This window comes from Hemicordylus capensis, chromosome 1 (genome assembly GCF_027244095.1).
Source record: "Hemicordylus capensis ecotype Gifberg chromosome 1, rHemCap1.1.pri, whole genome shotgun sequence".
Lineage (NCBI taxonomy): Eukaryota > Metazoa > Chordata > Lepidosauria > Squamata > Cordylidae > Hemicordylus > Hemicordylus capensis.
In genome coordinates, this window is record NC_069657.1 from 34159002 (window position 1) to 34176736 (window position 17735).

General features: G+C 46.4%; 1 protein-coding gene across 3 annotated transcripts in view; it reads right to left on the bottom strand.

The window, feature by feature from the left end:
• SLC24A4 (solute carrier family 24 member 4) overlaps positions 1-17735 on the bottom strand; it is a 199597-nt gene that overhangs the window by 53421 nt on the left and 128441 nt on the right. For 2 of the 3 annotated variants that reach the window (XM_053280737.1, XM_053280717.1), the window contains 5 exons: positions 13452-13555; positions 10238-10312; positions 8927-8952; positions 7056-7109; positions 4183-4325 (listed from right to left, as the gene is read on the bottom strand). In XM_053280737.1, coding sequence (XP_053136712.1) covers positions 4183-4325; positions 7056-7109; positions 8927-8952; positions 10238-10312; positions 13452-13555 — 402 coding nt within the window. The remainder of the gene's footprint in view (positions 1-4182; positions 4326-7055; positions 7110-8926; positions 8953-10237; positions 10313-13451; positions 13556-17735) is intronic. The other variant, XM_053280727.1, reaches the window with a different exon arrangement.

A 17735-nucleotide genomic window follows, 5' to 3' on the forward strand; every position in this document is an offset into this window, starting at 1 on the left:
TAGATTTATTAAAGTTACGTTTCACCATATTATTGATGGGAGAGGCACTCTTTGTCTGGCTCCTCTGGTGAGACCTGTCCAGTATAGTTGGACCTCTGGCATAGCTCTCACACAAACCCCACAACCACGCCAAGGTAGTGCCTCACTGGGGGATGATGATGATGATTATTATATTTATATCCCGCTCTTCCTCCAAGGAGCCCAGAGCGGTGTACTACATACTTGACTTTCTCTTTCACAACAACCCTGTGAAGTAGGTTGGGCTGAGAGAGAAGTGGCTGGCCCAGAGTCACCCAGCTAGTTTTATGGCTGAATGGGGATATGAATTTGGGTCTCCCCGGTCCTAGTCCCGCACTCTAACCACTACACCACGCTGGCTCTCATTCAATACAAACTTGTGAACTTGTCAAAGGGCCTGTGCTTAGCAAACTACTATGAAATACAGATGGACATTTCCAATGGATTTCACTCTGCTTTAGAGTACCGCTGAGTCACAAGTCCTCAGCCGAAAACTTTAGACTCAGTTTTCACTGGAGGGGACAGGAGGTGAAAGCGGGGCACTATGGCTTACACTTTTTTTTGCCACAGCCTGTTTCACGGTAGTGCTGCTTCTCTTGGCAGCTGCTATTTTCTCTTGCTTGGAGCAATGCTGTGTGATGACTTTAGCATCATTCTGACAGGGGATCTGGGGAGGCGGGGGTGGGGGGGATGGTAGCCACTAGCTTATAGGAAGAGATCTCCTGCTTTTAGCATTTGCATATGTCAAGAATGTCACTTAAAGGACCTTCTTCCATTCTAGTTCAGGGCTGAAGATTCTCCATTTTGCTGAAGATGTACCCAATGAAGTGGACTCTGGCTCTTTAAAAGTGATGTTGCAATACAGCTGTCAGTCTTTTAGGTTCCACAAGATCCTTTGCTGCTTCTGGAGCAACTGACAAACACGGCTAGCTCTGTGGAATCTGGGTAATCCGTTGAAGCCGCTGACCTCTATTGTGCCCAAACTCACCCTATGTATTTTGTCACTGTAGATTTCTATTGACTGGGTAAAAAATCAAACCCAAAGGCATGCAGGTCATTACAATAAAAGACAGGGGTGTCCAGCCACTGTGCTTTTACTGTCAAAACATGAACATTAGCAGCAAAAGTACAAACCTTAGCTTCTTGCATGTAAGGCTTGTCTTTGAAATTGGATTTTCCTCTGGGTGAAAAGCTTTATATATGAGAGAATCCAGTAATAGAACCTTTTATGTTTCGCCCGCCGAAGCTCTTGAAAGCAATAATAGTTATAAGCTTCAAAGGCAGCTTGGCAGTCTGTGAACCTCCCTTTTATCCACACCCCCTCAAGTAATAGAATTCCTGCCATCAGGATGTAGAATGCAGTAGGCAGAGAGCAGGTGTTCTTTGTTAGAAAATAATCAGACTCTGCACTCATATACTGGAGAAGATTAAGGTGAGATCTAAGCCCCACTGACCCTGGAGAGGTGTTAACGGAGGACCCAGGCATCCTTGCCAAAGACAGATGCAAGGCCAGCTTCAGGACATTGTTGACCTGCGCAAAGTTGAACTTCACTCTGAGAAACTGTGAAGAGACCAATCAGGGCCACAGACAGATGTGGCATATTCCAGCTAACAGCAAAAAGACAGCCTACAATTGGCTGTGGGGAAGGGGAAGCACAAATGAGCATGTGCTGTTCGGAGTATTTAACAAGGCAAATTGCTTCAATGTGGCTAAGCTTCTGCAGTGCAGTTACTACAGCTAAAGGGAGTCAATTCTGATTCAAACATGGGGTAGAAGTAACATTTAGACATAACTATATAGAAATGCTATGTGAATAACCAGCCTGTATTAATAGTCTCCCCTATGTGGGAAGTAAGGAAGTTTTATTTACAGTGCTGCTCCTATTTTCCACAAAAGGGAAATGGACCAATGGTCTGACTCACTATAAGGCAGTTTCATGTGTAATTATTTTTGATATGTACAAACCAGATGTAAAGAAACTGCAATATTTCTAAGAATATAGGAACAGAGCAAGGTGCTATCTAGTGAATCAGACCATTGGTCCATCTACCTCAGTCTTGCTTACATTGACTAGAAGTGGCTTTCCAGGGTTTCAGGCAGGAGTCCTTTCCAGCCCTACCTGGAGGTGCCAGCGATTGAATCTGGATCCTTCTGCATGCAAACTATGTGTTCTTCCATTGACTTATGACGCTTTCCCTCCTGCAGGGAATAAAGTTATTTTGTTCATTATTCTCACTGTTTAAAAAAACCCCATTGCAAATCTCATGATAATTGTTGTGCAGGTTTGTTTCCCAAAGTCAAGGAGGATATCTATATAGCTCTCAGTTTCAGATGAAAGGAAACCTGGCAGGATTAAAGAATCAGGTCAGGGACAGCCAAAGAGATTCTGCCATGCAGTATTAGTAAAGACAAAGAGAAGAGGGGAGGCAATTCCCTCCCTTTATGGTTAGCAGTTTGGCTAGTTATTTCACACACAAGCATTGAGTGTTCCTGAATACGGAATCCATCTCCCATTGCCCATTTCAGAAAGTCAAGCACTTCCTCCCATCAACAAATGCTCAAATCGTTGGCTGTTAGTTCCACTAAGAAACTGTTAGGAACTCCATTGACAAGTTCATGAAAGGCAATATATCTTGCTCTATGGGATGCCTATAATTGCTTCTGAAGACATAACATGACACTTAAGTGTCAAAACACCTGCTCCACACTTTCCAGTACTGATATTAATGCTTATGCTTTGCTGCTGTTTCTTACCCAGCAGCCACAGTTTATAGGAGGAGAGCTGGTCTTGTAGTAGCAAGCATGAACTGTCCCCTTTGCTAAGCAGGATCCTCCCTGGTTTGCATTTGAATGGGATACTACATATGATCACTGTAAGAGTGCTTGCATGCAGAAGGTTCCAAATTCCCTCCCTGGCATCTCCAAGACAAGGCTGAGAGAGACTCCTGCCTGCAACTTTGAAGAGGTTGTTGCCAATCTGTGTAGACAATACTGAACTAGATGGTCCAGTGGTCTGACTTGGTATAAAGCAGCTTCCTATATTCCTATATTCTTCTGTTCCTCAACCAACTGCCTTACTAATGTGATCTTCAAACTTTCTACTGTGAGGGAACTCTCTCCATATGACTTGTCCATCAAGAAATTCCTACCCAGTGCCACAAATCCCCAACACGTTAGACTGGCATATTTTAGAGTTCAGTTTTCAGGAACATGTTCAGTTCCTGAAAAGCACTGGCCAAGCATGCTGACCCTCATTGTTGCCCTGCATAAACTGAGGGTGTGGCCTAAACACATTCAATAATCTCCCACAGCTGCGTATTGCAGAAAACCATTCTCTAGGGAAACATGTCTACCATTACTCATCTTCTAACTGGGAGACCTCAGGGTTTCCCAGAACACAGTTTGAAACCCAATGCTTTAGTAACCCAACACAACACTACATACCGGTGTGCAACATTTCAGGAATATATGGCAGCTGGGATTGGGCAACAGCATGGCTAACTTATGTAGCCACACAGGAAGCTACTTTATACTGAGTCAGACCATTGGTCCATCTAGCTTGGTACTGTCCACACTGACTGGCAGAAGTTCTCTCAGTCTCTTCTAGCCCTACCTGGAGATGCCAGATCTTCTGCATGCTAGCATTCAGATGCTCTTCCACTGAATTATGGCCCCATTCGCTATGGGGAATAGCTTACACTGCTCATACGTAGTCACCCATCTGAATGCAAACCAAGGTAGGCCCTACTTAGCAAAGGGACAATTCATGCTCACTACCACAAGGCCTTGTGTGTCAGGCTGCGGAGAAACACCATGCCTCCTATTGATTCTTGCCAACTTGCATTCAAGAAACCCCCCCCTCCCCAAAAAAAACTAAAATCCCAAAGAAACAAGACAGACTGATGGGGAATTCCAAGTACATGATTGTGTGTTCCTCCCTAATTGAAGCCAATGTTTCAGGCATAGGAATTATTAGTGTGTTGACTCATTTAATAATTCTCTAAAGGCTCAGCCGCAATCACTTTGTCTGAAAGTAGTGGAACAAAAGATGAGGAACTGAAAAATATGGCCTCATTCTGCAATGAGAAGTTCATTATCAATGTGTGAACCACCATTAGAAAACATGTCAACCTTTCGTCCTGCTCCTGTCTGCTTAGCCTTACCTTTCCACAGCAATGGCATTGATGGGTCATCACAGCAAATGTCATAAGATTCATTACCATCTTCCAGTTCGCTGTTGACAGTGTTGCCGTTCCCAACATTCATGCTTTTGATAGTAAAGAACTTCTGCATCTTCACATTATACCTAGAAGTGCAAAGTGAAAGGATTAAAATGCAGGTTGCTAAAGCTTTTAGGTTTAAGATTTTTAAGTTACCATATTTGATGATGAATACTTATATACCACTTTCAACAAAAGTTTCCAAAGCGGTTTTCATAGATGTAAACAAACAAATAAATAAAATGGCTCCCTGTCCCCAAAGGGCTCACAGTCTAAAAAAGAAACACAAGGCAGACACCAGCAACAGCCACTGTGCTGGGGATGGATAGGTTCAGTTGGTCTCCCCGCTGCTAAATAAAATTGTCACTTTAAAAAGGTGCCTCCTTGCTCAGTTAGCATGGAAACAAATGATTTACTGCTGCCCAGTTGCCCTCGTCTTCCGGATATGACCAGAAGTCGCTGGTGCACCTGTGTGTGCACAGGCGCACTGGCGACTTCCAGGGAGGTCTCGCAGGCGGCATTTGCGCAAGCGTGGCGGCAGTCAAAATGGCTGCTGCTCGTCATTGCGGAGGCCCGAAAGGGCTAAAAGGGATACACTTACCCAGCCGTGGCGGTGAAGAGGAAGGCCGGTGGGGGAAGGGGAACCCTCGCGGACACCCTCACGGACACCCTCACCCCCCATGGCCTACAGCAAGCCCCCCAAAGGGGCTAAAGGTATTTTTAGACATTTATTTTAAAAACTTTTTTTAAAAATCGTGGACTGGTCCCAGAGGTTCGGTTCCGGTCCATACGGACCCGGGGGGTGGTGTTCAGTTCGATCTCGAACCCCCGAACCGATCCGTCGGACCACCGGACTATTCGCACATCCCTACTCCGACTTGGAATGTGCACATGGAGTGCTGGGAAGTGTAGTCCTTTCCAGCGCTTTCCCCATAGAGCTCTATAAGGAAAGCACTGGGAAGGACACCACTTTCCCGAGTTCTGTATGCACCTTCCAAGATGGTGCTGGGGCATAAGTCCTTAAAGGAGGCAGAGCGTAGTATTGTGTGATGGGAACAGTCGCCTCCCCACGGTGATGGGGGGACTGTGCAGAAAATTCGAGTCTGCAATTAGTCAGGGAGCCACACTGGTGTTGATGGGAGCCACCACTGGCTCCCAGACTTTGCAATGAAGAATACTGCCTTGAAGGATGACATTAATTATGCATAAGTCAATGCTAGGGATGTTCAGAATGTTTTGACGACGAAACGTTTTGTCTCGAAATGGATCGTTTTGAGTGTTTCATGCTCAAATCAGAATGCCCTTTATTTAGTTTTGAGCTTGGAGCCGAACAACCCCATTATGACCGAAACATTTGGAGCTCCATTATGAGGCCTGTCTAGCAGTCTTGGCCCTGACTTGTTGCTTTGTATCTTGCTGCTGTATGCTTTCTAGCAAAACCCAGCCCTGTCTTGCCCAAGTGGAGCTCAGAGAGGCTGCCATCAAAATCTCTCCCCTGATCACTTCTAGGAAAGCTCCATGCATGATGTGATGTCATCACATGTGAGCCAGTGTGGTGTAGTGGTTAGAGTGCTGGACTAGGACCGGGGAGACCCGAGTTCAAATCCCCATTCAGCCATGAAACTAGCTGGGTGACTCTGGGCCAGTCACTTCTCTCTCAGCCTAACCTACTTCACAGGATTGTTGTGAGGAGAAACTTAAGTATGTAGTACACTGCTCTGGGCTCCCGGGAGGAAGAGCGGGATATAAAATGTAAATAAGTAAGTAAGTAAGTAAGTAAATAACTCCTGCAAGCAGCAGCCAATGAAGTGGAGCGGTTAAGCACTACAACTTCAAAGCTGTGAAGTTTGGGGGAAGCCATACATTCTCCATATTGAGGCTGATCTCACGACTAGCCTAACCCTGCCTGGCCTGCCCCAAACAGGGTTGGGATGGTTGTGAGAAGCAGCAGGATCTTCGCAGATCCCTCCACTCCCCACTCGCCTAGCCCCCTTAACAAACCTGGCTTTTAGCCAAGGTTAAGGGTGTTCTCGGACCCTTACCCCAGCTACCGGGTATCGTGTGATTCCTCTGACCGCGTGCAGCCCGAGGAATCACAGAGACAGGGGCATAGAGCGTCCGTTTGATGGGGGAATCCCCAATGCAACGCAAGTGCTGTGTGTTGCATTGAGGGATGCCTGGAGGCCAGAACAACAAGTTCGGGCCCCAGATCCCTCCACCCTGCTCTGTGCTTCACAGAGCTGGGCTGTCCATGTGGGGTGTGCGGGAGCCACGCTGATGGAGGAAGGTTCGGTCACCTGGGGGAAGGTAGGTTGAGTGTAGCCTCCCCCCCACGCCCTCTCAGGCCACCCAGCACAATCGTGTGATTTGCCCCATTGTCTTGTTCCACTCTAGGGTATCTCTTTAAATGGGCTATTTAACACGAAGGAGAAAAGGTAAGTGAAGGGAACATCCTCCCACCACACCAGCTTTCTGATCTTCCGCAGGAAAACACTTCTCTCAGCTACTCCCTCAGTGCAAAAGATGTGCACATGATCTTGTAAACAAACCCAATTTCTACAGAAGATAACTGTCCCTTAACCACAACTTCCTCAGAACTATTGCAGACTCCACAGGCACCAACGTTCAACTATTGGCTATCATGAACAGTATCTATACAGATAAAAAAATATCTAGCAGGGGAAAAGCAATGGTGATAAAACAGGAAAATGAGATTTTATGAGTTAACAACAGTCCACGTATCAAAGTACAATGCAATACCAGATGAATGATAACCAAACAATTAAAGAACAGAGGGGGAACAGAAAAGCACTTACTTCATGATAAGTATATAGACTGAGTACATAATGATGAGTATAAGGCTTTCCCACCTCAAAGAAAGAAAAGGAAAGAAATTAGTAATGTACCCGGTGCGGCCACAAAGCCATAAAGCTTAATGTTCTGTAGAAATGTGATACTGGTACTGGTGTAAGCAGCAGTCACTGCATTTTGTGGTTTCGGACCTCTCACTTGTTGTACCCAAGGGACTCTCATGGGCACTGACCTCTTTATTCTTAACTATTCAGCTGTTCCTTTTGCTCATCTTCTTTCTCCCTCTTTTCTCTCCCCCCCCCGCCCCTGAACAAAAAACAAGGATTCAGAATCACTGTTTCCCTCCTGTCCATTGTCATTGTTTCCTCCAGTTACACCTCCCACGACAGAGGCCTCTTTAGGTCTGAAGCAGTCTCCCCCTTCTCTGTTGACTGAAGCATTTTCCTCTCCTCTTTTAAGTCTCCCTCAGCCTTCAACAAAAGGTTTTCCTCAGAGCAGGCCCAAAGTATTGTGAGCTGCCAACTGCTGCCTTTCCCTGCACTCTCTTTCAAAACTCACCCCTGGAAGCTTGAAAGTAGTGTTGAGGGCATGGAAGAGGGAAGGTTGCCAGCAGCCTCTTGTCCTTCTTGCAAGCTTTGCAAGGAGCATGAGGAGAGGAGGGAAGCCTTCTCTCTTCTCCCCACGTTCCTTGCAAAAACCAGATGGGTCCTGAGGAACTGCTCTGATGGTATCTCAAACAGAGGCTATTCAAACGATGGGACAAAATCGGGCTAGTGTTTTCGTCCCATCGTGTGAACCACCAGGCTCGGCTGCGAGCCCGGTGGTTCCTGAGCGGGTAACCCACTCAAGTAACCCGCCCCTTAAACTGGGTTTGTTGGATCGTGAGTAGCTGCTCCACGGCTACTCACAAGGAGTCCCCTGACCGGGAGGCTTAAAAGCAGCCTCCCGGCTCGGGGGTCTCTCCAGTATGCCCTGCGCGCTTGCGCAGGGCATACTGGAGCTTCCGGGGGCCGCGTGGCCCCCGATCCTCCCAGCCCCCGCCGGCTCTATCATGGAGCTGGCAGTTGTGTGGGCAGCTGATCTGGCTGCCCAGGGCTGCCGCCCTGCTCATCTGTGGGGACAGCGGGCTTAGCCCGCTCTCCCCGCAAACCCAGACAAAGCGGGTCTCACTGACCCGCCTCAATATCTGCTGCCTGCGGTAACCACCTCACCTCATGAAGCAACCACCCCTGGGGCTTTTATGCACAGCAGGTTTTACAGTGAATTTACTGGGGGGCTTTACTGAGAACTCAAAGTTGTCCGCAAAACCCGACACAAATAGTGGGTTGTTTTTTTTACCCTGGATATAAACTGGGTTACACTCTAATGTACAATGAAAAACACAAATTATGTGTGAGCTTTCCCCCGATAACTCGCAGACGCTTTGGGGTAAATCTAGCCGATATGTGAATGCACTCCCTCCATTCCGGAAGAGATGCGAGTTAAAGGGCTTCAAAAGCCCCGTGTGAGAAGCTTCCAGGGTTAGGGAGGCGAAACCCCGCCAGTGGCCAGGTGAGTGGCGGAGGCGATTCCCCGCCACGGGGGCTGCTGGGCGGCACGGAGCACCAGCTCCATTTACACTTACTGTAAAGAAGCTGCCCGCCGCCACCCCCCCCCCCCCGAGGCGCATTCACGGCCCGCGCCTGGTATGCACCTACCGTTTCCGTACCCTTCCCCATCTCTATGATTTGTTGCTATTAACTTCGTTTCAGCACTCAACATTGCAAAGGCAAAATGGGCCAACACCAGTGCTCCCTCATGCCATGTAGCCCAAAGCACTTAGTGAAGATTTAATTTAATCATCAAGGTATGTGAAGAAATAACAAGCAAAGCTTACCATACAATTTTCTCATCATATATAAACTAAAAGAAGAAAAGGGAAGAAAGAAATTACTTTTAGTCCAATTTTTCAGACATTACGCAGCATATGAAAAAATTTAATAGTGGCAGATACAAACACTTGGTACAGAACTTTTTCCTAGGTAGGAATTTTGAGGACTTTCACCCTCAGCTAGTATAACTGCTGGACACTGAATCATTGCTTCTGTAGTCAAAGTCAGATTCTATGTCACACTCAAACTGGGTATTTATGACAGAATATACAGCATTGATATTATTGAGAGCAAGAAACATGTGCCAACTAGGTTTGCAAAGTCTGGACCTAGAGACCATTTAGGAACACCTGTTTAGGTTTAAGAGAATCAAGACAGTGAAGAGCAACATACATATAGCTAGCAAAAATATGTAATGAAGCACTGACTTTAAAAAGAAAAAAAGAAAGAAAGAAAAGCAGCCACAAATTTATTCTGCAAATCTGAGCAGAAGAGTAGTGGGAGGACCCCACTTCCATGCATGCAATTCTACCCCTTGCCCCCACCCGCAAACCCCCCCACAAAAAAACAGGCTCTCAAACTTTCTCCCCTCCTGTGAGATTCCAGATATGTAATGAACACAGCTTTTCATTTTTAAAAAACAAAATTTAGGGCTTTATTATATTCATTTGCATCTAACACATAATTTGCCCCATGACAGTATGCTGCAGTAATGCCACTCACTGCCATGCAGAAATAGCCCATGCATCCTTCCTTTTTCTTTCAATCGTGAGGCACAATAAGAGTACGACATGTTACAGTAGGTATGAGAGAAAGGAAAATGAATGAACTGAATGAAACTTCTGCAGGGTGGCCAGAACCTAAGGGGTATACTCGTGAGTCAAATGGGCCATAACCCAAAATTTGGCTTTAAAAAAGCCAAATCTGGACACCTAGCTTCTATGTACCACTGTAGGAGAAGTCACTGCTGCATGTTTTTCTGAGCAGGGTCAAGATTTGGCAACTTCAGAAGTGAGGAAAGTATGTGACTTTCCTTGTTTCTCATGAACAAAATTCACCCTGAAATAAGTAGTTTTCTGTCACCCCTGCCAGAACAATAGAGTTATGAGATCTAAATCGTGCATTCCCTAGATTATTTTCATACTACACGGAATCCTGGTTAGAGTTTATGATCAAATATGCATCAATTTATAAGTTTATTGATTTTTCAGAACTCCTCACAAGAACAAGAATTTTCTAAAGAGAACAGAGTTTCACAAATTCATCACATCCCAATTAAATGGAAGGTAGGAGCAAATGGTAAAACACAAACTTACCACGATAAGTACAATCACTGACAGTGTGTAGTAGACGGAATCCCTGAACACAGACCACCAGGTAAGACGGACCACCTGAAAAAAGGACATGATGAGAGGAGAGCTGGTCTTAAGAGAAGAGAGCTGGTCTTGTTGTAGCAAGCATGACTTGTCCCCTTAGCGAAGCAAGGTCTACCCTGGTTGCATATAAATGGGAGACTTGATGTGTGAGCACGGTAAGATATTCCCCTTAGGGCAGGGGTGGGGAACCTTGGCCCTCCAACTGTTTAGTTGTAGTTCAAAAACAGCTGGAGGGCCAAAGTTCCCCACCCGTGCCTTAGGGGATGGAGCCGCTCTGGGAAGAGCAAAAGGTTCAAAGTTCCCTCCCTGGCATCTCCAAGACAGAGCTGAGAGAGACTCCTGCCTGAAACCTTGGAAAAGCCGCTGCCAGTCTGTGAAGACAATACTGAGCTAGATAGACCAATGGTCTGACTCAGTATATGGCAGCTTCCTATGTTCCTATGCAAATACCTCCACACAAACAATTCTTTAATGCTAGAATCTAAGGGAAGTGATCCTGATAATACTTGGTCACATTATTATATGTGAGCAATACTGCAGAAATGTCACATAAGCATGCATGTTACCCTTCTTTCTCATCACATGATACTTATCACTTGCCATTTACTTGCAAATATGTCTTAAATGTCACTTTTTGTGAAGTTTTATTTAATATGGATTTACTCTGTAAACCATGGCAAACATCCAGACTAACAGCACTAGTACGCTACGCTGCACTAGTGTTGGAGGGGGGGATTTTCATTATCTCCCCTTCCCTCTGAAGTCCACTGTGCATCACAGAAATATGTCCCTGAGAGTCATGCAGCCCCTTGGACAGCACTCCCCTGGAGCACTATCTGAAGCCCTGGCCCAAACTGATGTGCTCAGAAGCTCCACCCACCGGTTACAGCGTTTGTGTGCAGAGACAAATGCTGTCCTCATGGACAGATTGTTCAGCATTCCACTGGCATTCTGCAGATAAATGATGTAACTGTGGAGTGTGTGTACAGAACATATCAGTGCAGGGGCGCGGCTTCAGAGTGTGCTCTCTGGGATGGTTGCAGCGTCCCTGCTTTTCAGAATGCCTAAACAGGGCTATGGGTCCCATTTCGAACCAAGAACCACATGGAACATAGATGAACTACATGGGACTTTGATTGTCTAAACCAGGCCTGCACAACATAAGGCTCAGGAGCCGGATTTGGCCCACGGGGACTTTTTTTGCTGGCCTGCAGGTAGGAATCTCTTGCAGCAACAGTGCCCCAGAAAAGCAGAGGGGTGCCTGATAGGCCAGAATTCCTTGTGTCAGTTCACTCTCCGCAAAGGGTGCCATCCTCTGTCTACGCCGAAACTGCCTTATAGCACCATCCTATGCCTGTTTACTCAGAAATATTTCCACAGTGAGGCTTACTTCTAGGTACACATGCCTAGGATTGCAACCTGAAAGCAACAGCGATTTAGAGAGAGGAGAGGGCCTGCATTTGTTTGGGGCTGGCAGCCACCTCAGGTGACCCAGTAAATGTGTAGGGACAGGGCCTATTTTCTGGCCATTATCCTTGGTTTCATGAACTGCTTTCATTAATATTTTTAACAATTAATATAATAATGTGCTGAAAATTGACCTCAGCCCCTGAACATCATGTTTCAGTTGGTTCTGGCCTGCCAGAGCATTTGATTTGTGCCCCCATTGGTCTAAACTCACCATTAAGTGTTAGTTAGAAATACAGTTTTAAGGAGTGATTTCTAAGTCACTTTAAGGATTTCTTCTAAATTGCAGTGGGGTGGGAAAGGGAGATACATAAGTAAATTTACAGCCCTACATAAAGAAGTTCAAATTCTGAAATGGTAATGGTACTGAAATGCAAATATATAAAACCACCTGTCAAATCATTTGGAAACAGAAAATTAAAATTAACCCAAATAACAATCTATTTATGGAGAGCTGTCAAATGGAAACGAAAACTAAATACATCAGGCTGCAACAGACGAGGTTAAGCACTTGTAAATCCCAATGACTGCAATGAGAGAATTAGCAAACATGAGATCTTTCGCACTGAAAGCAATGGAAATTCAAAGAGCTTCACAGCGTTGGATGGCACTTCCTTAGGGTGGCAGGACACAAATGAACAGCCAGACTAATGATGCACCAGCAGAAGAGCATTTTCTGTTGTGCGGTGTGTGTGTTGATTTTCACCATTCCCCCTCTCCCCTCTGCAGCCTGCTGTGCTTGCCAAAATATGTCCCTGATGATAGGGGGACCTTCCAGGATATATGTTCAGGAAACACAAGCAAATGCAAGCATGGCTCAACACTATAGAAAGGAAAAGGTACCCTTTTTTCAGGTCCAACATTTATATTGATTAATGTTTGCACATTGTATTGGAGATGGAGTTCCAGTGCATGACCTTTCACATCAACTATCCTAATGGCCACCAGGGGCATTGGGAGCAGTGTTCCCTCTAAGGCATGCACACATGCCTGCGCTCACACGTTTTTTGATGTCCGCTCAGTTAGTTTTAGATCCCGCTCAGGTTGAATCAGAAAAGTCCCATTCTGAATGCATGTGCGCACATACCGCCTTGATACTGCCACCAAGAACAAAACTCATTCTGCACACAGATCAAAAAAATTAGAGAAAACACTGATTGGGAGTAGAGGTAGTTAGTGAGGGTCCCCTTACCTGCCCCTGTTTTGCCTCTACTCTATGACCCCTGCCTTGACTCCTCAGGTATTTCCTGTAGCGAGTCAGTTCTACTTCCTTTCTCCTTGGAGAGCAGATGGAAGCATCTCTCCCCGCCCCCACTCAATATTTAGCTCATAGGATAGGTCTTTCTGATCCCAAATGTACCTAACCTAATAAATCTTATTTACTTTATACTGCACTACAGTCTCCATGCTTGTCCTTGACTAACTGCAACAATAAGGCTCTGCACTACTTCGTAACTGGAGTGGGCAGCTTCCTCTTGGTGCTTTGCTAAACAATCACAAATTGCAACACATTGACCCACACTCTGCAAAGCTACATCTAACTGATTCATTTATGAGGCAGTAGTAGTTGTACCTGAGGTCCTAACATAGTGTGTTCACAATACAATGTGAAGGATTCTATTTTATATTCTCTTGCTTATCCTTTGCAGTTGTGAGGACAAAGCAGAAAATCAAAACACCTACTAACCTGTCCAGCAAAAATCCCACAGACACCAATGATACAGAGGATATTGAAAACTGCTGAACCAACAATGGTTCCAACTCCTACATCACCATGAGTGATAAACACACCTGGAAAGAAAAGGACAGAGAAAAGGGGGTGATAAGCAATAGCTGTACTTAAAAATAAAACACCTGGAACATGCTTCCTGGCCTGAGAAAACATGCTTCCAGACTTAAGAAGTTGAGCCAGAGGAGGGCTAGAATGCTACAGCATCAACAGCTGCCAACTACTGAAAGACAGAAAGTTGCCTGAGGAAGCACCATCCCAGGGTGCCTGGAAATACAGAAAGTTATTGCTGCATGGAGAGATGGAACCAGAGAGACATTTGGCAAAAGAATGAAGAGAAAAGGGAAGGTAACAGAATGAAGGCAGGAGAAAGCAGAGGGAAGGTGCATACAGGATTACAAGTGGGACCAGAGAGAAAAGCAGAAAAGGAAGCACAAAGAGAAGCTCTGGGAAGCAGTTCTAGTACTTGTTGCTCCATGCATTAAGAGACCATGTTCTTTTTGCAACTAAAGAGTGGCAGTTATAAGAGGACGGAAGGTTATCTCCACTGGAACCTTGGAGCACCTGATGTTTAATATCACAAAAACCACACACAAAAAACTACAGGTCACTCACCTGTAATGTTGGTTCTTCTAGTGGTCATCTGTACTTCTACACATATGGACTATGTGTCTGCGCAGAGACCTCGTCAGAATCTAACAAGCTCGATTTCTCCTGCTTTGGACGGGAACTCCACCCCTAGCCGCTATATGTGGCTGCGCCACTCCTCATCCCCTCAATCACAAAGTCCAGCTTCAGCAAACCCTGCGGGGAGGACGGGAGGGCATGCAGAAGTACAGATGACCACTAGAAGAACCAACGTGACAGGTGAGTAACCTGTAGTTCTTCAACATGGTCTCTGTTTTCTACACATACGGGCACATAACAAGCAAGCACCCAAAGAGGAGGGAAGAAACAGAGGCAACATGTAAACAGCCAGAAAGAATTTATTTCAGGACAAGCGAAATCAACTGAAAATAGATTGCAGAGCACTCCTGCCAAATACAGCATCATTATGTGCTCTAACATCAATAGCATAATACTGAATGAATGAATAAATGGGGTGAAGCCCAAATAGCTGCCTGACATATTCTTTCCAACGGGACCACATGATCAAAGGCCACAGAAGCTGCCATGGACCTAACAGAGTGTGCCTTCACAGTAGCAGGCAATTGCTTATGAGCCAACTGATAACAAAGTTCAGTAGTCGAGACTATTGACCTGAACATACATTGGGCTGAGACTTGGAGCCCTTTATATGGCCCATTGTATAGAACAAATAAGGAGGGAGACTTCCTCCACTCAACAGATTTCTAAATGTAGAAGGACAAGGCCCTTTGAATATCCAAACAGTGTAGCCATTTCTCCGCATCCGATGAAGGATTTGGAAAAAAACACGGGTAAAGTGAGTGGGGACAAGTGGTGAAACATGGACACCACCTTTGGAAGAAATTTGACATCTGCCAGCATGGTGTAGTGGTTAGAGTGCTGGACTAGGACCGGGGAGACCCGAGTTCAAATCCTCATTCAGCCATGAAACTAGCTGGGTGACTCTGGGCCAGTCACTTCTCTCTCAGCCTAACCTACTTCACAGGGTTGTTGTGAAAGAGAAACTCAAGTATGGAGTACACTGCTCTGGGCTCCTTGGAGGAAGAGCGGGATATAAATGTAAAAAAATAAAATAAAATAAAAATATCTCCTGAGTACGACCTTGTCTTTATGGAACTACAGGTACGGTTGGTCAACCCTCAGGGCCCTCAACTCACTCACCTTCCTGGTGGAGGTAATGTCCACCAAAAAGGCGACCTTCCAGGTCATGACATGAGGGTCAATAGAAGCCAAAGGCTCAAAGGGCAGCCACAGAAGACCAGACAATGCCACGGATAGGTCCCAGGCCAGCGACATGACCGGATCATCCAGGAACAAGTGTGTCAGACCCTTCAGGAAACTTTTAACCATCGGATTTTTAAACCAAGAGGGCTGGTCAGAGGGCAAACGTGCCACAGTGGCAGCCAAATATACCTTAAGAGATGCCAGTTTCAACCCAGACTCCTTAAGAGACAATAGATACGTACAAATGTCTTGTACAGATGGATTAAATGCATCAAACTTGTTAAGGGAAGCAAAGGACGTGAAGCGAGTCCATTTGTAGTCATGTAGTTGTAGTCACAACTTTCTTGTGGATTGCTTCCTAGCAGCCACTAAGACCTCTTTCAGTCTCAAGGGGAAGTTGGCAGGACTCGCCATACAGTCAAGTGGAGGGATCGAACATCTGGGTGTAGCACCCGTCCCATTTTCCTGAGACAACAGGTTCAGCAGGACAGGTAGACATTGCCACTCCAGCGCCATGTGCTTCAAGGTCAGAAACCAAGGCCTCCTGGGCCACCACAGGGCTATCAGGATTGCCCTGGCCCAATCCACCCTCAGTTTGTGCAAGACCTTCGGAATGAGATGAAACGGAGGGAACACATATAGAAGAGGGCCCGTCCAAGACCAGACAAAGGCATCCCCCAGAGCACCCTCACCCTCTCCTCCCCTGGAGCAGTAGAGGGCACACTGTGTATCATCCTTGGAAGCAAACAGATCCAGAGTTGGAACCCCCCAATTCACAAATATGTCCCTCAGAACACACCGATGTAGCTCCCACTCGTGGGAGACCACAGTCATCCTGCTCAGAATGTCTGCCTGAACATTCAGCACACCTTGGATATGGACACCTGAGGCAATACCCCGTGTGCCAGGTACCAATACAACAGGTCCAGAGCCAGAAACAGAAGGTTTCTCGAGGATGTCCCACCCTGGCGATTGATATAGGCTTTTGCCGTCATACTATCTGTCTGAATTAGCACCGAATGACCCCCAGTAGGGGCAGGAAGCCTTTGAGAGCATTGAAAATGGCCAATAGCTCCAAATAGTTGTTGTGCCGAGTCCACTCCGCCGGGGACCAATGTCCACTCAGATGAAACCCGTCCAGGTGAGATCCCCAACTGAGCTCCGACGCGTCCGTTGTAACGATCCTGCTGGCTGGAGGTGTTTGGAAAGGAGTACCAACACTTAGGTGCCGAAACTCCAGCTACCATTGTGCCATCAACCGTACCCATGGAGGGGGCGAGCATTCTAGATGGCCCGGATCCTGAAGAGGATCAAACATGTCCAAAAACCATCTTTGAATGATGCGCATCTGAAGACGCACTTGAGGTAGAATGTATGTACTCAATGCCATGTGGCCCAACAAGTGTATGGAACACATGGTCTGTAGGCCCCCGGCTAGGAAAGCGGCAGCTAGTCTCTGGAGAGTGACAGTGTGGCCCATCAGGAGGAAGACCTTCTCCAAGGTTGTGTTGAAGTTCAGCCCAATGAACTGAATTTGGCGGGTGGGCTCCAGTTGAGATTTTTTGAAGTTTATCTGGAAGCCCAACTCCTGTAGGGAATCGATCACGATCTCGAGGGCGTCCAGAATTGCCTGTCTGGTGCTCGCCACAATTAGCCAATCGTCTAGCTTTGGCAGTACCTGCAAACCTTGTTCCTGCAGAAACACCACCACCGGGGCCAGACATTTCGTAAAGACCCTCGGTGCAGTTGTAAGACCAAATGGCAAGGCCTTCAATTGATAGGGGCTCCCTCTATCTGGAACCACGGGAAGCGCCAATGTTGAGGCATATTGAAACATGATAATATGCATCCTTTAGGTCCAGTGAGTCCATCCACATGTTTCTGTCCAGGATGGTCATGATGGTTGGTACCAAAAGCATTTGGAACCTCTTGTAGACCAAATGTCTGTTCAGAGCCCTCAGGTCTAGTATGGGGTGCTGACCACTGTCCGGCTTTGGCACAAGGAAATATCAGGACTAGCACCCGGGGTTGTCGGGGTTGGAGACTTTCTCATTTGTGTCCTTTTTCAGGAGAGCAACAACCTCCTGATCCAACTCTGGGGTACAAGGAGTCACCACAATCCCAGACACCGGACGTGGCCCGCAAAACTCCAGGGCGTAGCCCAAACATATAACCATAAGGACCCATTGGTCCATAGTCACTTTGTCCCAACTCACAGAGAAAAGGGACAGGTGAGTCCCGAAGCGCCCCAAGTAATTGTTTCTTTTGGGGGATACTCGGGCACTGTTTCTGGAAGGCCGGCTTACCGGGCTGGCCTCCTGACTTGTATCTAAGTGGGAACCTGTTGCCCTGAAAGGACCGTTCCAAGGG